Source organism: Photinus pyralis, unplaced genomic scaffold, assembly GCF_008802855.1.
Source record: "Photinus pyralis isolate 1611_PpyrPB1 unplaced genomic scaffold, Ppyr1.3 Ppyr1.4_LG5, whole genome shotgun sequence".
Taxonomy (NCBI): Eukaryota; Metazoa; Arthropoda; class Insecta; order Coleoptera; family Lampyridae; genus Photinus; species Photinus pyralis.
This window is the reverse complement of record NW_022170596.1, coordinates 28,731,697-28,754,340: the sequence shown is the minus strand read 5'-3', so window position 1 is coordinate 28,754,340 and position 22,644 is coordinate 28,731,697. Positions and strand designations below refer to the sequence as shown.

The following is a 22,644-nucleotide window of genomic DNA, read 5'->3' as shown; positions in this document are numbered from 1 at the left end:
ATGGGGGTTTACAGTATAGTTGAATTCCGCAGTTCTAATTTAATAAGCGTGTACCTGAAACATTCAGATGACATAACGACTTGGCAATATTGCAGGAGAATGGCATTTATAACTTGCGTCATCTGTCACAGGCACTTGTCACTTTCGTGCTAAATGCAGTTAAACATCCCTCTCAAAACGTCAAATGTGACAAACGTCAGACCCTCGCGTAAGGTTGCCAGCTCACTTCTACGTGATTGGTTGTAGGTTTGTGACGTATTTAGTCTGAAGCGTTTCAAATTCGGACTAAAAACACAGCTTTTCAACAATTTATTTTGGGTTTATTTTACTCGCAAATAAAAATTGAGGACACACGGGTCTTTTTATTTTTAATATACTTTGTGGATCAGAAATAAAAAATGAAGGCGGGATGACCCCATTGCGTTGTAAATTATTTATATTTTCGAGGAAACACGTCCGAAGGCTTTGGGAATGAGAAATAAAGGTCTGGGAAATGCCGGCTCGTGTGGCGCTGCACGCGGTACTAAAGGTCCCCTGGTTCGAATCCCGGTTTGGGCATGGATATTTGTAAACGCATAGTGAGTTGGATTGGAAGAGCATCCTTGGCTGAAACCCCGCCCACTCAAAAATAAAAAAATAAATATTCTAAAAAAAATTCCATTGCTTCTTCCTGAAAAGTCATTCAATTATATAATATTCTGAAAAATTTAGACGACTTTCCGGAATCTTCTCGAAGTGCTTTTCAGGAACGTTGAAGATTTTTGAGAATCAATAGACGGACGAGTCTATGGTAAAGAGAATCCTAACATTGAATTTATAAGTTATAAATTCAATGATCTTAATTAATAAGAAGTATGGTTTCGTTGAAATAGTTTTTGTTGAATGTTGTAGCCTAACCATTGAAATATTATGAAGCAGTGAAGGAAATCAAGAAGCACGATATAAGAATATTATACCCATACATTAAATAAAAAATGAAGTTTATTCAATGACCCATAGCATTGTATATTGTATGTATCACAAGCACAACGCTGCTAAAGTGATTCTCTTGCGTTGCGTTGTTTTCCGACAACCCCCTCTACATGCCCACTACAATAAAAGATACAAGTGGCAACACTGCTTGATCTTTGAACTTCGACTGTCAAAAACATGTGATCCCCAAAAATAGAATACTCTATAAATAAAGGTTATCCTTTTGTAATCTTTTTAACCTTTCATATCTTTTATTAATGATATCTCTAAAGGAAACTCTCACAATAATCAGTTTCAATGTGAATTCAAACAATAAATACTTTAAAATGAGTTATGTGAGCGATCTGTCACAGTCACAGGAATATCTTAGTTTCAGAAGTAGCGTACCTTTAAGACGAATAGTCGTTGACACAAACAATTCCAAAATCGGATGGAGAATATTCGATTCCGGTCCAAAAACAGTACGATGTCCTCTTGTGTGCCTTCCGCCCGTCTCAGGTACTGCCGATGTTTTCTTCAAGCAAGCCCTTGCCTTATCCGCAAAAGGCGTCCGGGTAATTTCCGCCGAAGCTCCAGTTTATTGGAACATTAAGGAATGGTGCGAAGGTTTTAAGAAACTGCTAGATTATTTAGAGTTGGATCGTGTACATCTTTTCGGAGCTTCATTAGGTATTTAGTCTTGTCCCACTAAGTTTACACACAGTTTGTTACCACCCAGGCGGATACTTGGCTCAGAAATTCGCGGAGTATTCGTACTTATGTCCTAGAGTCGCATCTCTAATTCTCTGCAATGCCTTCACGGATACAAGCGTTTTTAATAATCACGATTCGGCCGCATTGTATTGGATCTTGCCAGGGCTCGTACTTAAACGTATGGTCATGGGAAATTTCAGTTCTGGAAAAGTTGATCCTGATATGGTTGACGCAATCGATTTCATGGTTGAAAGGGTAATGTTCCCTTGTATTTGTTCGCAATTGTTAATGTGTACATTTTTCAGCTGGAAAGTTTGCCTCAAGCGGAGCTTGCTAGTCGACTTACTTTAAATTGTGTTAAGGGGTACGTGGAAGCCCACAAACTCGCAGAAGTGCCAGTCACAATTGTCGATGTTTTTGACGAGTACGCTCTATCAAATACTGTTCGTGAAGAGTTATATAAGTGTTACCCATCAGCCAAATTAGCACATTTAAAATCGGGAGGAAATTTTCCATATCTCAGTAGATGTGCAGAAGTTAATTTACATTTATTGGTAATGCAGTATACTAAAAGCTAGCAGATGATTCAAGCAATGTGTTCAGCACAGTGATGAAAATGCGTAGATTTCAACAATTTCTGAAAATGTTAGCAATGGAGACAAATTAATATGCAACAAATTTCCAGGTTATTGATGGAGATGGTTGCAGATAACTGCCAGACAAGTTACAAAAAATGCTGCTCTCTAGCACACTCATTTGATCCTCTTACGTTTAATTACATATAAAATAACCCAGTGAAGTGGAAAATGCAGTGCAATAGAACAGCATCATTTCAGTTATATGAGAGATATCCAGCAAGAGTAATGCAGTTTCTGAATTAAATCTTAAGAACTATATACGGGATAAGTATGTATTGAAGACCAAAATGAACAGTTTTAGAATGCTATACTTTTTGTAGTATCATTGGATACTACTACTGCTGGATTCTTGGAGATTTGTTGGCTACTCCTTTAGACTCACGAATGCTCTTAAAAGCTAAATGCATAGACTCATCATGATGTTAAACTCACAGCCTTTTTGCATGTTAGGCTCTAAAGGATTTTAAAGGTTCCAAAGACCTCAAACACAACAGAAACATTCCAAAAGCTGACTTTAAAGTTAGGTTCTCGTAAAGACTATGATAATTGGTCAAAGCTTCGTTTCAACCTAATGATTATCCTAATTCTTAATTGCTTGGATTATCCGCTAGCTCTCCGACTGCAAGTATTGATTATACATTTAGTGATAAATTTGCAGATACATCTAAGACAGTTTGACGGTACACCGTACTCGGCTGCCGACCGCACCCTGCTCGAAAAGACAAAGTCTTCCATTTGAAAAGTAATTTTAAAGACTCGCAATACTAATCGATATACCTAATTATGTGTGTGAATCGGACTGCCTAAATACTACGAGCCAATATGCGAAAGACTCGAATTGCGATCTAAGACTAACTCCCAAAGATATTCATGTACATTTTGTACAAAGCCCGTATCCTGTAGTTTGTAAAAAGATTTGATGTGATAAATAGTGATTGTAGATTAAGAGTGCCGTATTTTGAAAAATTTTGTATTACAAATATACATGTCATTTTAATATCTATTTAGGCGATTAATAAATACATTTTCTCCATTCTGGTAAACCTCTGAAACTAAAGCGGTGAAATTTCAACATTTATCATCTTGGTACTTACAGTTTTTGAATTTCTTGTAGATTTGCATGGTTTGTGAATGATCCGCTGTCTTTTTTTTCTGCATGAGTTCTCATTATCCATTGCTGTGTCGGTTTCAACAATCTTAGTGGATCTCTCGGATAGGACTCGCGTTTCTTAATAACTGGGGAAACCTTTTTTTGTGGTTGCATCATTTGCAACTTGTTTTGTATAAATATCTCGTCTTGACATTGGAATTGTTTTATTAACTTATTCGCTTTAAGAGCTCTGAAATACTCAATGTGGAAGTCTGGGATTGTTATCTGGTCTTACCTTTCCTTTTGTTCTTTCACTTCTTCTTCTTGCTTTTTGTACAGTTCATCTCTCTCCGCCTTGTTTTTTGATAGTCGCCAATTGTGCACTTGTAATCGCAACTCTTCTTGTTTCTGCTTTTTTAGCTCTTCAAGTTCTTTCTGTTTTGCAAGCTCTTGACGTTTCTGCTCCTTTTCGTATTCTGTTTTCAAAATTTTCTCCTTCTGAAATGTCTCAAATAATTTACATTATTACACTTTGTGCTACCTTCCAAGCGACAAGTTTTTGTTCAACTTCGCCTTTTTCTCCACTTGCAGAAAACGACTTACGTAAAGTGCATTGGTCGGGTGCAGCTCGCTCAATTGCTGACGAAATTTGCTTGTTGCTCATCTTATTTGTTCGCCAATGTTTAATAGCTTCCTTTTGTTTCTCCTTCAGATCTAGGTAGGTTTCGTACCACTTCTCGTGGGCTACCACTGCTTCTTCGGAAATATCTTAAAACATTCCTACTAGACAAAGATTAAAAATATAATATGCACCTGGTAGCAACATGTGTATTATTTCTGCCACTCTCCTCGGGTCTTTCGTTTTATTTTTTACTTTCAAAAATAGCGCGTGGTCATCGGCGCTCCATCCATTTTCGTGCCCTCCCGTTGCAGCAACAAAATCCATGAAGTCTTGTGCTTCCTTGCAGATGTTTGCTTGAGTGTTAACAGCAGGGCGTTTGAACTGTGGCTTCGAAGCAGAGTAAGTGGGACGGTTTTCCCATCTTTCCAATTTATCTTTGAAGCTTTCAAGCTCTTCATTATACCTTTCCTCTTCTTTTTTTAACTGATTTACGGCTGTTAGACTGAGATCTTTAACATTTTTAATATTCTCTTCTATTTCAGTCATATCTTTTCTAATTGCATTGACATCTATTAAAAAAGCAACATTATTAACTCCACTATTGGTCATCACCTACCCAAATTTTGTATATTCTCTTTCCTCAAAGATTTCTTCGTCCGTCTGAGTGGCACAATTATTTGAAGTACTTCATTTTGAACTTGCTGTTCATGTTGGGCCCTAATATTAGACATTGATACCTGTTCGATAAGATACTAATTACCTACCTTGATTTAAGAGTTTTTGTATAAAAATCGCAAAACTCTTTGTGTTCCTTACATTTTGATAAATTTTCTACTAAACAAGTTTCGTATTTCTCTAAATGATGCTGAATGTTTTTTAGTTTGTTAATTTCAGCTGCAAAGGATGACATTTGTAAATGATTAGAAAATATTGTATGACTAACCCTGTGTTGGAATTTGAAATTGTTTGTTTTGAGGGAAGTCTACAGTAACCAATAGCAACAGGCGATTTTGCGGCAGCTACCACGGTGGCGCTGGCGCGTATTGTGAATTTAATAATAATAATAAGTAACCACACGCAAAGTGTGATAAATCTGATACTGCTATCTCTAGATTATAGCTGATAATATAATCTTTGAAAGACATGTAAGTTCTTAGAGACCGAATATACAGAAGGAGATACAACAGGAAAAAAACAGATCATTTCACAACATTTTATAACTGCACGTTCTATACACAAAATATATTATAAAAATACTATGGCATCATAAAAGATAAATAGCTAAGTATACATTATAATATACTATACAAATCACAAGTCATTATGTAAGTAGAGCTGCACCAAAGTCGATCTAGTCAAATCAACAGAAAATCTTAACATGGAACTGTCACGATATACTCGCACAGGCTTTTGAGTGCACCTAATGTACTTGTGAATTGATATCACATCTTTCACGACAGCATGCGTTACTACAACTGACTGTTCACTAAACAATCTGTATACATATCGTACTTTATTGTCATTATTGTAACTAACATCTACATTCTGCAATGTAATAGGCTTACGTCTAGCTGAATTGTCAACACAAAAAGTTTGTACAGGTAAACTAATTCTATCAGGCATTTTCTTACTGGCATTAAACGTTTCATTAAAATATATAAAGTGACCGGAAGGAACTATGAATTCATTCAGCTCAAGGGTAATAGAATTATCAGAGTAATTTGCTGTTCGAAGTATGCAATCCTTTTCAACAATTGTGCGAGACAAAGCACCTTCCGTTTTAGGGAAATTCCATGATCTGAAATGCGTATTGATACCCAACCGATTTGATAAGTTGTGCACAATCTTTATTAAGCGATGAGGAATATTGCTCTGGTAAAAAATGAAATTCTCTACACCTACAAGTTTATGATAGCTTAAAAACTCGACGAAAAAACTTTTATTAAAGTCGGTAGGTGAGACACAAATTACCGTATTTACTTTTTGTGTATGAGCTCTGGACACAGTTAAGTGCACCTTTTTCAATTCCCCAATTTTCTTGTTTTTGACGGCGAAAGACACAGCATACGGTTTATGAAGGGTTGTAGTTAGTGAGCAGTAATAGAAGAAAGCTGTTTGTCCGTTCACCTTATCATTTTCAACTTCGGCATACCTAAACTTTCCCGGGGTTGGTTTCTCTTTATCTTCAAACCACAAATAACAACTTTTGGCAACCTCAGCTTTACCAGTGTGTAACACAATGGCCTGTGCTTCATAATCTTTGTTCCAGAACGCAGAGTAAATGTATATGTTCTCAGTTTCTTGCCATAAGGATTCAGGACCCCAATCGTGATACCCAAGTACGTTTTCGGACGTTTCCAGACTGGAAATGTTGCATGGCTTTCCAAAAAAGTTAAATACTTCTAGCACGTAGTGTAAGCGATTATATTCATGCCGATAAACGAGAAGCAACGATACACTTACAACAGTGATGATTAATAGTAAAAGTTGACGGTATTTTTTCATTTTGATATCATTTTTGTGTGATGTATGGTAATTGTTTCAATTCACTATGGTACAATTTAAATCAATGATAATGATAAGTTCAACATATTTAAATAAAAACAAATAAATGAGGTTAGGAATGTTTTTGACATCAATTTGCTCTACTTTGTACAGAGTGATTCTGAAAAAAAGCCTTCACTTTAGTTCATGGGCTGTATACAGAGGACATAATTTCTTCATCTACAGTTCTATTATAGGTATTGTGTCATTTGTGTGTGAGGGTAAGGCAGTGTAGTGTTTAAGCACCTAATCTTGTACGGATTTTTGTGTTGCCCTTATGACTTTTAGAGTCGTTTTAGCCGAATGAAGAAGCTATATAATTACCGCTCTAAGACTTAGATCTCCTATCTCGCGCGGTTTCGGCTTGTCTCCGACGAGCCCCGAGGTCATTTAGTCTTTGCCCGGCAGGAGGACCTACACCTCCACTTGAAAAACCGTGGCTTTTTGTCCCAGTGATTCCGAAATTCGGCAGTATGAGCCGCTGACCGTCTCTGTTTTGAACAGTCTGTGAACCTCTGCGTAGAGAGAGCCTTTCCTAAAGGTGGGCTTGTTACTTTCCCAATCATCCTTTTGTGTAAGGTATGTATACTGTATAGTACCCCTAGGTTGTGCTTTATCGGCATTGTGTCCGATGGGAATTCGGTCACCTCTTTTGCACAATCCTCCTCAAGAATGGCTAGAGGTGTCCTACTAAGCTCTCCGCAAGATATATCTTGGCTCTCCGGTTTGAACGCCTTGGTTCGGTGCAGTGCTACAGCGCTTCCCATCGCCTGAGCGCTTCACAAGTAAGTGGAAAGGCGCAAGGCTTAACAGTGCCTCCATAGCGGCTGTGGGACGGTTGGTTAAGGCTCCTGTCGTACTTAAACAGGCTACCCTTTGTATATGCTGCAGCTTTTTTTGATGCAGCTGGTTGTGCCCAACTTTTGGTCACCATATGACTGCGGCATAGGTGATCAGGCGTTTAATGATAGCTTCATAGGACCATTTGGTCATTTTGGCGTTAAGCCTGTTCCTGATGAGTAGCCTTTTACAGGTCTGGGATGCCCTTTTTATCACCTTACCCATGGGAGTTCCACGTTAACTTCTGGTCACAGTTCACTCCCAGGTATTTGACTTCTTTACTAAGATCGATGGTGGTGTACCCTCCTTCCTCTTGCTGGTAAAAGGCACCACCACCGTTTTACCCTTAATGCTTAGGCTGTAATGTGTACACCACCTCTGTGCGATGTTCAGAGCCGTTTGCAATTGCTCAGATACCACTGTATTGTGTTTCCTAAAGATTACTATGGCCCTTGCACATAGTAACCTTTTTGTGTTAGCATGTTTAGTAGGTCATCAACCACAAGTGACCATTGTAAGGGCGATAGTCCCCCCCCCCCTTAAGTTAAGGGCACCATCTTTTTAGTCATCACTATGACTGATTCCTCGCTAAACCTTGCCATTATCTTCCTGCTCCTCAACATGGGCTTTATTCGCTTGTGGAGGTGAGGCCCTTGTTTCCAGCGGTCGCTTCAATGGGGAATGGCTTCATGCGAGGTGTCGAAATTACCCTCTACATCCGCTAACGCGGTTAGGTCGTCTCTGTTGACATGGACACCTTTTCAAGTTTTTATGTTAAACTATGTAGGGCCGTGATTGTCGATTTTCCTTTTTGATGGGCGTGTTGTTTGGGGGCATGTTTTGTTAGAACCTATTGCTTCTCAAGACTTGATCTGAAATTTTTTCCATCCCCTTCATTGGTAGAGACAAATGTGAGCAGCAATAAGACACAGTTTCTACTTAGAAATGTATGGCTACTTGGCTAGTGCTATACTTGTAAAACTCTTTTGAACGTTACCAACACAAATGTGCTTCATATGTATATCAACGGCTGGAGAATGTAACCTAGAGCTTTGAATACTGTTGAACGCCATGCAACTTCAAACTATAACATAAATTTAACTATGTTGTTTATTTATTTACAAATACTTAACAATAAATATATAACAGCGTTAAAATGGGTTAATTTATAACAGTAATTATTATTTATAGGTAACATACTTGACACAATCGCGTCGATGTTGGAACTGAACTTGAAACACATTTCGGTTTGCTTATATAAGAAACAACATTCTTTCTAGAATTTTTTGATGTTCTTGAGTGCTTAATGATTTCTAGGAAAGGTTGCGTCACATCCGCCTTCGTTCTTGATCGCCGATGACTATCTTTCATGACGCCTCGATGTCTATCGCAATTTTTGGAATATTCGTTACAATACTTTCTCTTTGGCAATACCAAATCAAAACCTTCATCCTGCAAAAGAAGAAGAGAGGAAATAGAGTTTCTGGGTCCAAACAGGTCTATTCACATGTAGTGCATCTATACTGTGAATGTTATTGCTTTATTCCTATGCGGTCATTTATTGAGTGGATGAAATAAAACATTTGGAAAGCTATACAAACAAGGCAACTGGAGGAAAAGATACATAAACTACGAGTTGGTTGTGGCACAGAAAAACGTGCATTCACTTGACCTTCAACAAACCAGTGGAGTTACTCAAGTAGGTATAATAATGATCTTCCATCTCCTAACAATAACCTCACAAGGAGCACTTTTATTATCCCTCTCTTGTTTTGGGCCCTCAACAGGCATGCGCCCAATTACAGAGTGACCCGCATAATGCTATTTAGAGGTGCACTTCGACAGGAATGGAGAGACCAAAGAAACTGGCCAGACTTTGTTGATATTTTTGGTGTTCCTTGGACCATGATGTGGATAAAGATCAGAAAGACGTATTTGTAATAGAACAATAGTTATAAATGTCTCAACACAGTCTTTTATCTCATTTTCGGGATTTCAGTACAAATTAAATATATAGGTCATTCTTAACAGAGTTCATCGACGAACACGAATTGAATTGCGCGACTCGTTTTAGAAGCTTTTTTGTATCGCCCCTTTAGAAAGAATTTGTAAATGCGTAGTAATTTAAATAAAGTGTTTGAAGCCTGTTCGACATAATTCATCGTCGATTAGGAACAGGGCACTTACACAGAGTTAAAAATTGAATCAGGCTGATTGTTAAGAGCGACCGGAATGCATTACGCTGCTATTAGGTTGCAAACGTCAAAGGAACGCTAATGTCTCTAATGGTGCGCATTGTGTCTAAATCCTTCTTCTCTTCAACCAATAAGTAAGCCCTTTTTATGTCCTTTAAAAGTAATTTCACTTCTTTATATGGAGGGATTTCGTTGTTTAAAGCGTTTTATCGCAATTTTCGTGTGAAATATCAGAAATTGCCAGAAAACCAACTTACCTATAGACAGTCTATCATGGTCAAGCAGTAAACATTTGTCAAAGTCTACGACTTCCTAAATGCGTACAAATTTTTAAACGACGAAAGGAAATGGCTCGGGAAATGGTATTTCAAATACACCGTGATGAAGAAATTAAATGCCCATTTTTGGTGAAACCTTGGAGATAATAAATGTAACCCTTTATTCCGGATAATATTCAGGGTGTTTCATAAATGTCCGGCAGAAATTCTAGGGCATGTTCTAGAGCCTAGTATACGGGAAACGGCAATGTGAACAACTATTGTGAAATTGGTCGTTGATGGAATGACAAAAAAAGGCGACTAGGAAAACATATTGGAATTTGAGAACGGTAAACCTCTAGTCTAGAGGGAACAAAGCCCAGAGTGATTGGAAAGGGTTACTACTTAGTTATTAAAACCTTTAGTTATGGAATGGACTGCTAGAGTGCAATTGAAAATTAAGTAATCTTTTGAAGACTGTCACACTTCAGCTGGTGTTATATAAAACTTACTAGGTAATCCAAAGACCGCGTATTAGATCTGAAGGAGTAGTATACAAATAGCTTCTGAACGTTGTAATCAACACAGATACCTACAAAGTTTTATTTTAAAGAGCACATGGGTCACGTCAAAAATAATTTTTGGGATAAATTTAGCTTTGCCGCATATATCCATATGGTGCCATGGTGGCAATACCTATCTATCTAGTTATGCAAGTAGGTAGTTAGAGTGAATTAGATTGTTAGTAATTATTAATAAAATTAGTGTATTAGGGCCAAATTTTAGGCCGATATAGTTAATAACGAACATTTCCAGCATTAGATTAAATTTCCATCGATATCGATCAATAAATAAAAAAGTTATCAATGTTTATTACTTACAAATTTTCAATAATTTTAGAAACGTTTCCAAAATGGCTTGAACATTTTCAAAATGTCTACAGATTTACATATTTCTCAAACATTTCCAATTTTTTTAAGGATTCTTAGTAATGTTCAAATTTTCTTGCATTTTTTCAGCATTTCCTTCCAATATATTATGAAAATACACGTGTTAGGGCAAAAATTGCTAACTTTTTTATTTAGTGTAACATTCACTTTGGGTAAAACTAACAAAATTACCTTGAGGTAAGCACACGGTGAGCTCAGGCAAAGTAGCGGTGAGTCGGGGTGAATATCGGGGTTCTTATACACCAGCAGAAATAAAGAAAAAGGGAAATGCAGTAATAGTAAAATGGATATAGGAGCTGTCTTCAGTAACTTTCAAAAGAGAGGAGAGAATACTTACCAAAAAGGGGGAATAGTCGAGTAAAATTAGAGTAATATTTGCTCAAACCTAGAACAAATTCGGGACAATAAGCAACCGATGTCCGAAATTAGTAGTACCAATAATGCTCTTTAACATACTAAAAGTCCCCATATGTCCGAGGTGCGGAACATCCTGAAAATTGCGCCGCCATCTTGGATTTTCATGTTTTTTGCTAATAACTTTGTTATTATTATTTTTTTCGGAAAAAGTTAGGAAAGGGAATTTGTGAAGCTTTAAAATACGAATCCAATGCTTCTTTATTTCTCGAAATCGATTGGAAACTAAGGGAGTTATGATTTTTTTATTGTATCAATAATCGCACTATACACGAATAACTTCGCGAATAATTCGATATTTCCGATAGGCGAAATTCATTGGAACTTTATAGACCAAAGAGTCAAAGACTAATTATTCTTTATCGATTCAACAATTTTCAGTCCATATTTTAGTTTACCGCCCCCTCCTGGGGCAATATTTTCAAATAACTACCGAATGGACGAGCTTCTCAAACAAGGAGAAGCATTTATATTGAAGTGGTACGGTGCCAAAAAATGCAAAACGCTCGATGACTACCGGTACATCAAGTACAACCAAGTCGTGGCAAGGCAGAATCTCTTTACCAATTTCGAGCTAGCAACATTACCTTCTACATCGCATGCTGCTAGATAACATTTGAGACGGGTGTATCTACAGGTCCAGAATTGGATGGGTGAGGAATTGAACCCTAAAGAATTTGCCTGGTTTACGAATCGAAACAATGTCTTGGAGCCCGTAAGAATGGAAAAACCCTGTGGACTGGATCTCATTTTGAAAATGCTGTTTTGCGGTTGGAAAGAAACGTGTTCTAATTCTTGTAGCTGTAGGAAGTCGGGGCTCAAATGCACTGCATGTTGCAGGAATTGTACTGGCAATTTTTGCGGCAACAGCTTAGACCCAGAAAGTGATGATGCTGAACCTTAACCCTAAATTGTCCATTGCAAACAAATATACGTTAATCATGTTTAGTTTTTTAATTAGTTTAGATCAACTACTTATACCAGAAAAGGGGGATGAAGCGAGGGCAGATGGGCGGGGAGAGGGGGAGGGCTGGAGGGGGAAGTAAGGGTAGGGTGAAATCACACATATCTCCGCTCATGTCTGGGGGAGGGGGGAGTGTTGCACTGTCGTATAGTAGGTATACACAGCGAATGCTGTATACCTAGTGCGATTATTGATACAATAAAAAAATCATAACTCCCTTAGTTTTCAATCGATTTCGCGAAATTAAGAAGCATTGGATTTGTATTTTAAAGCTTCACAAATTCCCTTTCCTGACTTTTTCCGAAAAAAATAATAATAACAAAGTTATTAGCAAAAAACATGAAAATCCAAGATGGCGGCTCAAGTTTCAGGATGTTCCGCACCTCGGAGGTATGGGGACTTTTAGTATGTTAAAGAGCATTATTGGTACTACTAATTTCGGGCATCGCTTGCTTGTCCCGAATTTGTTCTAGGTTGAACTCTAATTTTACTCGACTAGAAACTATAAGAGATCCTTATTCTGGTCTTGACAAACTAAAGACATAAAGTACTTAATAGCGATAGAACAAAAATAATAATTTTAAGACACAATCGAAGATGATTTAATGAATGATCTCAAAAATATTACAAATAGGACACTGTAATATATAGATCAGCAATGTCAATATTTGAATTTAAATTAATTCTTAATAAAAATGGACCAACACGTAGTCATAGAAAATATTAATATCAAAACAGGCTTCAACAAAAAACCACGGAGCAATAGCGGAATATAAATCAGGAATATCAATCGGTAAGAAAATAACGTTAGGTACAAGTACAAATGATCGATACTAATCGATATGGATATTTTCTTATATATTTTCTTGTCGATTGATATTTCTGATTCACATTCCGCTTAGTACCAACCGATAACTATTTGACATGTGCGTACGAAATGATCTATCCTAAAAAAATCGAGGGCGTGTGTCCGTGGTAGTATTTCATGGGAACTGGAAAACCGTTTCCCTATGAAACTCCGCGTCTTAAGCAAAAAATTGATACCTAACCATTTTTATTTACCGGCCCATATCGATGCAACTTTAATTCAATATAATATAACAGACTATAAGGATACCGAAACTGGGTTTTAATGGCTTGTTGCCAACTTTAAGGACCTCTACTTTCCTTTTCAGTTTTTCGCTAATGATGACAGCTTTGCTATTGAAACGCGTTTGATATGTTAATATATCGTTTATTGGGGTTTTTGTTTTACTTTAGGTAACTCAAGGATTCTCTAAACTATTCTGTCAAGAAATTTGGCCCCTGGTTTATTGTGTATCCTACCGACGGCGACGTTGTGGAAGACCAACCCCCAAGTCTTTACAAAAGTCCGATATGCTACCACCAAAGTCGATGAGCATCGTAGCCGACGTATATTTTGAGTTGTCGATACGTTTTCTTTTAAACATTTAAGTACCTACACATTCCTATCTTTTCCAGAAAGAAAGATTTTAACTAATTAGGTACTCCATTTTTTCTTGGATCACCACTGATTGAATTGTAACGTTTTTTTTGACAAGATTTTTTTAATTTACTTTTTTTATTTTTTGCCTTTATTACGTTATTAAACTTTCGACAATAAGTATTCTGCGAAAACTATGAAAAGCAGTATAACGTTGTACTTTTTAGGGTAATTTTAAAAACAATTAGATACTTACTATAGCTTGACAAATTTGAATTTTCGACGAAGGCAAACAACAAACAAACGAGTTGAAAACGATTTTCCTTTGATGATCGTCTTGAAATGGGTTAATAATAATAAAGTTAAGGTGTGGGGAATCGGAAGTAATTTTCTATTCCAATCAAACTTTAATAAATTACGTTCTCTAATCACGTAAGCCTAAAGTAATCCTTATTAAGTGAGTGAGACAAAACGTTGAAAGTCACCTATCAAGAACAGCTAGTTAACAGGTTTATGCAGGTTAATTAATCTGAGTTTTTGGTTAGTTAAGGGACACATAAAAGCGGGTCTGCAGACGTCAAGCTCCATGATAATAGGTAATGAGAGGGTTATTAGCAACGACAGTTGGTGATGACAAGTTGAGTTTACCACCCGCCGAGGCCAGACCTCTTTTAATCGACAATATCATGGTAATTATTGCTTAAACGTGGTCGTAAACCTAATATAGCTTGTAAATCTTTAATGACAATTTATTTCGGTTAGTGCTTTTACTACCTAAGCTTCGTATTTCCTTTACCTACTCAGAATAAAAGTCCTTTAACACAAAGCAGTGTGTATTTAATTACTTCTTTTATTAATTATACGATTGAATAAGATTCTTCTTTATTCAATGATTGCAAAAGTATTGGTCACTACCATATCTATGTCAGTAAATGCATCCCAATTTAAGCGACAACTCAAATTAAAATTGACCGTAATGTACTCCTCAGCAGCAAAGTTATTCTCAAATTATGTTTTTAGTTAACTTAAGGGATGACGCTTTTCTCAGAATTGTTTTCCGAAAACACTTTTAATATACAGTGATATTCATTAAGAAGTTGACAAGGGATTTATGTGTTTATGTGTATTTTTTTGCCCTATGTCTACTTTTAAATGACAAAATCTCTTCTCAAGGAAGCCTAATTTTATGCAACCAAAATAAATTCTTACAACAAATGAAGGTCTGGCTGTGATATTAATTCATTTGAATATTATTACCTTCGGTTCTATATTTTAACTTTCGTTCGTCTGGGATGAATTCAACTAAAGAAAAAGTTGATATTTCCAATTGGTATAGTGCAGGTACCAGTTTAAGGAGCGTAAGAGATTTATTTTCTGTGTTGATCACTTTAAAAGTGGTGCTCTATTTACATGCTTCATGGTAACTTGATCAAACTTGTGTACCTATTTATTATTATTAATATTATATATTATTAATAATATTATTACATTATTACATATTATTACATAATATGCAAATGATCAGTAACTTACCGAATATTAATTTGGTGCCCAGTTCATAATCAGGAAACGTACCAAATTACATGATACAGAGTAAAAAATAGTTTTCTTTCTTTGATTGGATCATTCCAGTGGATAATTAAATAATTCTTCGAAAATCCACAAAATGTTTTTGTTTATTTGACGTGTATGCATTAGCGAAAACAGAGTGGTTAATTCGGCGTAAAAGAAACCATTGCTGTCAGTCATAGTGGTTTAATCCTTCTTGTTCTTAGTTAAAAACAACCGTTAAAGTTTTTCGAATATAATCGGATTTGTATTGTAACAACGTTGAAGTTCTTTGTTAAAAAGCTTATCCCCGCAAACTCTATGCCCATACTTACATTAATGCACATTTAATTTGACAAAATTTTGCTAATTCCCTACACTTATACGCTAGAAAGGATCGCGAAAATGATGCATGCAATTATTGCGCTATATGTTGCTCTCATTTTATCCTCGCAAGTCGCAGTCAATAAATTTGAGGCAAATTTACACTAGAAAATGATGTATCATTTTTAAATGTCATCTGAAACGAGACAGTCATTAAATGTAATTTGTGTAGGTAAAACCAAGAGCACTATTTTGAGTTCCTGATTTTATAATAAGTTCCACTGCAAAAAATCGACCGATTGATTATTATGTAAAAATCGGAATGAATTTGTTTCAAATAATTGCAAATGTAATTAGTAGGACGGTGTGAATTGCGTTTTGATTGAATGCCAAAATTGCTGACTACCATAAAGTGGCTATGGCTTATAGGTGTCGACCCTCTAAGCAAACACAATGCATAAGCCGACAAATTAAACTCCGGATTGAGATTCTGAATGACGACATTTCATAAAAAAGGATTGGACACATTGAAATATGAAGAGCTCCATAGATTACCGACCTAATTTGATGTACTTTTCCTCGGGTATTGATACTTATACTTCGTGATGATATTGATATTGGAAGTGAAATTCAATTTAAAGCCTCATATATTACCTAACTTGGGAGAGAACTCAAATTTTCCAGTAATACTTTTCCATTCACCCTTAACTTTAATTATTTCGCATTGAATCCTTTCAGGACTGTAATTGAATAAATTTCTCGAAAAATTTTACAATTCAGGCTTTATAACACCAATTCGTCTGTTCTCTGCTTCTCAATTCAATAGCTCCATAATCGGCTCGTTGCGCCTTAAGTGTCTGAAAGAAGCGAGCAAAGAGTGATTGTGGGGAAATGGCTTGGAATGGCGTAAGGAAGGAAGCCGCCGGATCGGAGAAGGGCGAAGCTGTACACCCGCAATTAGTCCCTCTAATGTTACCGATCATTTGATTGTTACGTTTCACATACAACGAACAATTTACACGATTAAAGCGTGCATGCGATAATGACCCTCCCTCCTTTCGGCGTCCTATTTATGCTTCCTAATGATGGCTCATTTTAATTTTTCTGGTCACAGCAGACACGATTTGAATATAATCATTTATTTCGGATTTTTTCACATACCTAGTACTTGCACACTTTCCTTTTTTAGAACAGTTTGGATGAACGACATTACAAATAAAGGATGATAACACCATAATGTTGACAGGGGTGGCAAAGTTATCCCAACTGGAGAATATAATGATCTCCTTGGTTCGAAAGGAAAAGGTTTATTCTTCAATTGTGTTACATTGGTCAAGAGGAATACTTCGACAGTATATGCCACTGCTGCAGGTTCTGTATGGCCATGTCGTATTATTATTAGGTCTGCACAATAAGAATCAAGTTGTAAATCAGCATATTATGCATGACTAAAGCGCAGTTTTGGTAATACAGATAAAGATTTTATTAGTAGAGTTTAAAGTTATCGATCTCATGAGTAATTCAACTCAAAATAAACTAAAGCCTGCACATGTACACTATAGCAGAACGCTTTTAGTGAAAATTTAAAGTCTCTAGCTATTGTAATTGCTGAGATCTCAGCCGGATAGCCAGTCAACCAGACAGCCAATTATAACGAATATAATAGCGAATGAGATTCTGAATTGTTTTTCTCAAATTTAGTTTAATTTCTAATATAAAAGCATATTTTTTTCAAAAATGCGGTACACAGAAGTACCTTCAGGTTCAGTCTTGACTCAGTCAAATTGCCCTGGAAGGATCGTCATAAATTAGTTGCGGAATCATCATCTTAGGATATACAAAATCTTCCTACGTCCTTAAAAGAACCTAACTGGTTACTTTGTTAAGTAAAACCATTGAATATAGGAGTTGGATATTCAATGGTAAAACTAACGTTAAATTCAACGCGTAGGTTATCTGTCGAAAACGTATTTTGCCTATACTAAATAACGCAAAATAACGGTTTTTGGCAGATAACCTGCACGTTAAGTTTCGCGTTTCTGATTATCGTGGTGGCTACTAGGAGCACCCTCTCAATTTTCGATGTCATTTGTCTTTTGTAATGGGTTTAAAGAGGCGAAGATGAAGAAACTCAAATAAAGAAGCGCCATAAAATTTTTATCAAAAGAAGGCAGTGGCCCGAAGAATATCCATGAAAGAATTAAGAAAGTTAAAGATTTGGTGTGACCGCCGAGTAAAAATATCTGCTGTCGCCAAAGAAATGGGGATGTGTTTTTAAAATTTTTATGAAAATTTGGGAATGTGTTGGGGTAGATTCCCATGTCCCGAGCAGAAACTGTGTAGATCATAAATTTCCGAGGAAAATTTTATCAGCTTTATTTCACGATGAAGAGTAGAATTAATTTCGGAAAATTGCCTTCCAGAACATCAACAAAAAAAACAAAGTTGGTGTTGGGGCGGAATTATAAATCGTTACTAAATCTGAAAGGTGTCTCGGTTTGGACAGTGACCCGGACCGGACCGAAAAAGAACCGAAAACTGGACCGAAATCGGTATTTTTTCAGGATCGAAAACCGAACCGAAACCGTTATTCCTTCAGAAATGGAAACTTATTGAGAACCGGAACGGTTCTTAACCGGTTATTGCAAGTGGAAGGACGTGCCCGAAAACGCTTCCTATATTACTCTATGGTTGCCATTAGTGGATTATACATTTTTAATGTGTCCAAATTGAAAGCAGTAAGTGCGATTTACAAAAAGCGCTTTTCTACATTAACAGTCTTTGTCCTAAAAATTGGTTATTCCAGCCAAATTCGTTTTCATCTTTTAACAAAAAAAATCCGTCCACAAATAAGAAAGTTAGCAATGCGTATGCCCAAACATTTCTTTGACAGGGCATTTCAATTTGATTTTTAAGAATCATCTGAGCGTATAGAATTCATAAGCACCAAAATCTGATACAACTGAATACCGAACGATCCTCGTGATCTTCACGCAGCGATCAATTTAACACACCTTAAGGGTTTGATTCTGTGCCACTAGATCAGCATAGCTTGTAAAAAAAATTTTAAAATTTGATATTAGTTTTACTTTTATTCTAGATGCTTAATGCAAAATTTCATTTGAATATATAAAAATTAAAAAAAATTGGATTGCGCATGCGTACAATAATATATTTGATTCAACATTAGTGCTTACACAGAAAACCTCACATTCGTATGTTCTTTGTAAGAAGAATTATAAAAGAAACCCTATTTTGGAGGTTTGGGCAGTTTTTCCTTAATCCTTAATGCAAGCCTCGACACCTTAACGAACCAAATAGCGAAAAAAGTAGAGCAATAGCTATTAAGATAAATATTTTGTTGATGAAGTCCATTTTACGTTTGAGGTTAGATATAGAGAAATTAAAATTGAAAATTGAGACTCCACATTTTTTATTTCTAAAGGCGATCGATTTCGACGTACCACGTCATCATCAGGCCGAGCTGGAAAATTTACATTAACTACTAAGCGTATACGAAATATAAAATAAAAAATTTTGAGTCTCAATTTTCAATTTTAATTTCTCTAAGATAAAGATCTAGTAGCTGCCGGAGGGACGGACAGACGGACGGACAACATGGCCACAATAGCGTATTTTTTTTTTATGGAAAGTCGCTAAAAACAATACTGTACATAATTTTTTTACATAAGTTCTTGCGCATGTTTGCTGTTGTTTATTAAGCGGCAGAGCAAAGCGATGCAAGCTAGCTTTATAGGGGAATCGATGGTGTCCGTGAACCTATAATATGCCACATATAAACAAGCCTATTGAAAATGGGCCAAATCCAATGACCCCGTAGGGTCACACCGAGTTGCTCTGCCGTTTTTTTAGATCTGCTTTAGGAGTTTATTACTAAATCAAATTAAAATACATATTTCCCTCTTACTCCTTTATTCCCCTCGTCGTTGTAAATTAGCTGAATTGACGATACGTCACGTTTTGGTATTCATGACTTAATTAATTAACAAATTACGTTGTTATAATGAATTTTTTGAATGCCATACTTTCTAAAAGACTAGAACTGAACCATTATTCTTTTTATGTCATACTTGATCATTATTCAGGTATAATAATCCTAAATCAAGATATATTAAATGACAAATAATGCACTCCACCATGACAACCCCAATTATGCGTAGCAACGGGCGTTTATATTTTTAAAACGTCCCCACACACAACCAAAATTATCTGAAAGGTAACCAATAGTTAGACCTCTTATAAAATACAAGGTTACCAATGCTTAATCAAAAGCAATCCTACGGGTTAACTATGTCACAAATTATGTGTCTTTATTGCAACTTTTGGGAGTCCTAAGAGTTACCAAAAACTTAATTTCACAAAGCATCTGATAGTTAACTTTAAATAATGTTCTATCGGTTGACTTTGTGTCATGTCCAAAGTTTAACTATTATAGTTGACAATAAGCCATATTGGAGTGACATCTTTAGACCATGCCATATTGATGTTTAAAAAGCTAACTATTTCGTTCGTCTAAAGGTCAACCACAAAGAACAGTCGAAAGCTGACTACTGTGGTCGATAATATACTATACTGTAATATTAGCTTAGAGGTGATTCTATATAGATGTTCAAAAACCAACTGTTTATGTTCGTATAAATATCAACAATAAAAAACATTCAAAAGCAGTCCACTATGATTGATAATATACCATACTGCAAAGTTATCTTTAGGGCATTCATGTATGGATGCTATCGTGAGCATGTAAAACAAACTTCAAAATACAAACAAAAACAATTTTTGAAATAATTCAATTTGAACCCTATGTATTAAAAAAGTAAGTTTGTTAATTAGTTTCCCGTTATAGAAAGGAATAAACTACCGTCAAACCTAACTTATATGTGACTTGGAGGATTAAATACCTATATGTATACAATCTAAGTACAAAATAAATCACAATACAGGATCACACGCTATATTGGTTCTTTAACAACTTATACATGTCACTATGTATCTATTATCTATAATATGACAAATATAAATAACATTTAAATAGTTTTGTCCATTTTTCTTATCCTTTCTGCCGATTTTCGAATCCAAACTTTGGTTGCAGACAAGACTTCTATGTCAGTGGCGTTCGGTATTATTGTTCTTACAGCAACTGGAAGTAACGGAAATAAGTAAAGTATACTGTATAGGTCCCTACTAGTATACAAATTATAATATTTTTTGCATGCTTATACCAAAATGCATGAAGCAATACTTTTGATTGCACAACCAAGTCAAATGAGAATCATTTAATTAAGAAAAATACTTGAATGGACACTGAAATGCCAAAACTAAATTAATCAAAACTGCAAGAATCAAAGTAAACACTTAAATTTAAAAAAATTCAACAATAGCGGTAATGCACAAGGGCGGTATTCAAGTGTATAATGTCCCTTATCCCGAGTGTACTACAACATAATGGTTAAAAAAATTTTGAAATTCTCAAGTGTCGTGTTCGAAGTATCAGACTGCTACAGAATATGTGATTGCGGGTACTTAAAAATTGATTGGACACACACCCGTGTAATAATTATATTCTGATTCTCTCATTGGTCCACTAGTCGTTGAATAATGAACCATTATTTACTATTGTTAATAATAATGGGTGGTATTATTAAAAAAAAAAATGTATATAATGATATTATACAATAGTAGTCAAGAATTAGATTAATGTATGACACATGTTTACGAACAAATTATAAAATTCAATCATTTCAAACTATAGATCATCTACAAATTTAACAAAAAAAAGCTAAATTAAGGCTATAAAATATGACATCCGAGGAAATTAATTTCACTATTGAAACATTACACTGGCAATCATTTTAATAGAAATGTCCATTGAAATTGGTATGATTCTTCTTCATTCATCACACCAGACGACAGAGTCATTTATTTTGCTTCATATTTTGTTATAAAATCCCAGTATTAAAACAATATGAACTTACCTATAATTATTCGATTTATATTTAAATTTTGCAACTTGGTTTTTTCATTTGCCCCGATCCAGCTCAATCTGCTGCTAACAAAATCGGTCACAATAAGGGACCAAATCCTTCTTGTGGCATTTCCAACATTTATACCACCAACTGTAGATAAATGTTTTATCTAAAATAATAAAATTAGTAAATAATCCAGAAAATATTAACCACTACAAGTTTCTCACCAATGCATTGGCCTGTTGAGGAATCTTCGAGTATTCCTCTAATAGCAAAAATTCCTCGAGTGTTTTGGCTGGAAGATCGGGCAATTTTATATTTGGCTGTGCTAAGTTGTTTCCAACCGTTCGCTCGCTACGTAACAACTCCCTTATTTCCGTAATATCTGATTGCATGCATGCAACCTGATCGACAAGTTTTTCTAAACTTGTTGAAATGCCTCCACATACTAACATAAACAGAAGAATAAAATATTAGAGCCATAAAAACTGATCCAAAGATTACATAATTAATACGCAGACGTAAGTAACATAACATTATAATCAACAAACAAGTTCTTCTGCATAGGATGTGTAAAATATTAAACCTAAGAGTTGATAAAAAAATAAATCAAAAATTCAGTAGTAGGTGCAATAAAAATAAGTAGGGACCAATCCTAATCATTCACAAGTTTAAATCATTCTGTATAAAATTCTCCATAGTTTGACCGTAGGTTATAGATTATTTGAGGTAAGTATTTTTAACGGTTAAACTTCTTTATTGAAAATGTACCTAATGTTCTGTAGCGATCGATTTCGGTGTGTGCCTACTCCATCATCAGGATTAGCGTCAATGAATGCATGATATACATCGATGATAATGATAAGGGTGGTGAATTTCTCAAGAAGTGCCAAATTCCATTTAAAAAAGCTTTTTTTATGACTACTTAATTATATTAATTAAGAATAAAATTCATATTATTAATCTAGTCATAAAAAAGCATTTTTTAAATGGAATTTGGCACTTTTTGAGAAATTCACCATCCTTATCATTATCATCAATGTATATCATGCATTCATTGACGGTAAGCCTGAATGCCTGATAATGGAGTAGGCACAGGCCGAAATCGATCGCTACAGAAACATTACATTTTCAATAAAGAACTTTAACCGTTAAAAATACT

General features: G+C 35.6%; 4 protein-coding genes across 4 annotated transcripts; 1 reads left to right on the top strand and 3 right to left on the bottom strand.

Moving 5' to 3' along the window:
• Positions 1-1,150: 1,150 nt before the first annotated feature.
• Positions 1,151-3,335, top strand: LOC116171026 (maspardin-like). Its single transcript, XM_031487664.1, has 4 exons — positions 1,151-1,641; positions 1,691-1,920; positions 1,971-2,219; positions 2,962-3,335. Exons 1-4 carry the CDS (start codon positions 1,230-1,232, stop codon positions 3,040-3,042), a joined length of 972 nt encoding a protein of 323 aa, XP_031343524.1. The 5' UTR covers positions 1,151-1,229; the 3' UTR covers positions 3,043-3,335.
• LOC116171027 (coiled-coil domain-containing protein 112-like) lies at positions 3,186-5,030 on the bottom strand. Its single transcript, XM_031487665.1, has 8 exons — positions 4,959-5,030; positions 4,780-4,909; positions 4,632-4,732; positions 4,207-4,584; positions 3,935-4,161; positions 3,689-3,891; positions 3,398-3,643; positions 3,186-3,349 (listed from the first exon to the last, which is right to left on the bottom strand). Exons 4-8 carry the CDS (start codon positions 4,559-4,561, stop codon positions 3,316-3,318), a joined length of 1,065 nt encoding a protein of 354 aa, XP_031343525.1. The 5' UTR covers positions 4,562-4,584; positions 4,632-4,732; positions 4,780-4,909; positions 4,959-5,030; the 3' UTR covers positions 3,186-3,315.
• Positions 5,031-5,214: 184 nt separating this feature from the next.
• On the bottom strand, positions 5,215-6,652 carry LOC116171025. Its single transcript, XM_031487663.1, has one exon. The coding sequence runs from the start codon at positions 6,518-6,520 to the stop codon at positions 5,327-5,329; it is 1,194 nt and encodes a 397-aa protein (XP_031343523.1). The 5' UTR covers positions 6,521-6,652; the 3' UTR covers positions 5,215-5,326.
• Positions 6,653-20,454: 13,802 nt separating this feature from the next.
• Positions 20,455-22,376, bottom strand: LOC116170170. Its single transcript, XM_031486394.1, has 3 exons — positions 21,710-22,376; positions 21,492-21,651; positions 20,455-20,656 (listed from the first exon to the last, which is right to left on the bottom strand). The coding sequence occupies exons 1-3, from the start codon at positions 21,935-21,937 to the stop codon at positions 20,544-20,546; spliced, it is 501 nt and encodes a 166-aa protein (XP_031342254.1). The 5' UTR covers positions 21,938-22,376; the 3' UTR covers positions 20,455-20,543.
• Between the last annotated feature and the right edge of the window lie 268 nt (positions 22,377-22,644).

Excerpts from the sequence above, each read along its gene's own strand:
- LOC116171026 (XM_031487664.1), top strand. The coding sequence starts at position 1,230 with ATGATATCTCTAAAGGAAACTCTCACAATAATCAGTTTCAATGTGAAT. Across the intron at positions 1,921-1,970 it reads TCGATTTCATGGTTGAAAGG|CTGGAAAGTTTGCCTCAAGC; the intron begins GTAATGTTCCCT and ends TACATTTTTCAG. Across the intron at positions 2,220-2,961 it reads AAGTTAATTTACATTTATTG|ATACATCTAAGACAGTTTGA; the intron begins GTAATGCAGTAT and ends ATAAATTTGCAG.
- LOC116171027 (XM_031487665.1), bottom strand. The coding sequence starts at position 4,561 with ATGACTGAAATAGAAGAGAATATTAAAAATGTTAAAGATCTCAGTCTA. Across the intron at positions 3,892-3,934 it reads AAAAACTTGTCGCTTGGAAG|AAGGAGAAAATTTTGAAAAC; the intron begins GTAGCACAAAGT and ends GAGACATTTCAG. Across the intron at positions 3,350-3,397 it reads CTACAAGAAATTCAAAAACT|AGGTTTACCAGAATGGAGAA; the intron begins GTAAGTACCAAG and ends CTTTAGTTTCAG.
- LOC116171025 (XM_031487663.1), bottom strand. The coding sequence starts at position 6,520 with ATGAAAAAATACCGTCAACTTTTACTATTAATCATCACTGTTGTAAGT.
- LOC116170170 (XM_031486394.1), bottom strand. The coding sequence starts at position 21,937 with ATGTTAGTATGTGGAGGCATTTCAACAAGTTTAGAAAAACTTGTCGAT. Across the intron at positions 21,652-21,709 it reads CTCAACAGGCCAATGCATTG|ATAAAACATTTATCTACAGT; the intron begins GTGAGAAACTTG and ends TTATTATTTTAG. Across the intron at positions 20,657-21,491 it reads TATAAATCGAATAATTATAG|TTGCTGTAAGAACAATAATA; the intron begins GTAAGTTCATAT and ends CGTTACTTCCAG.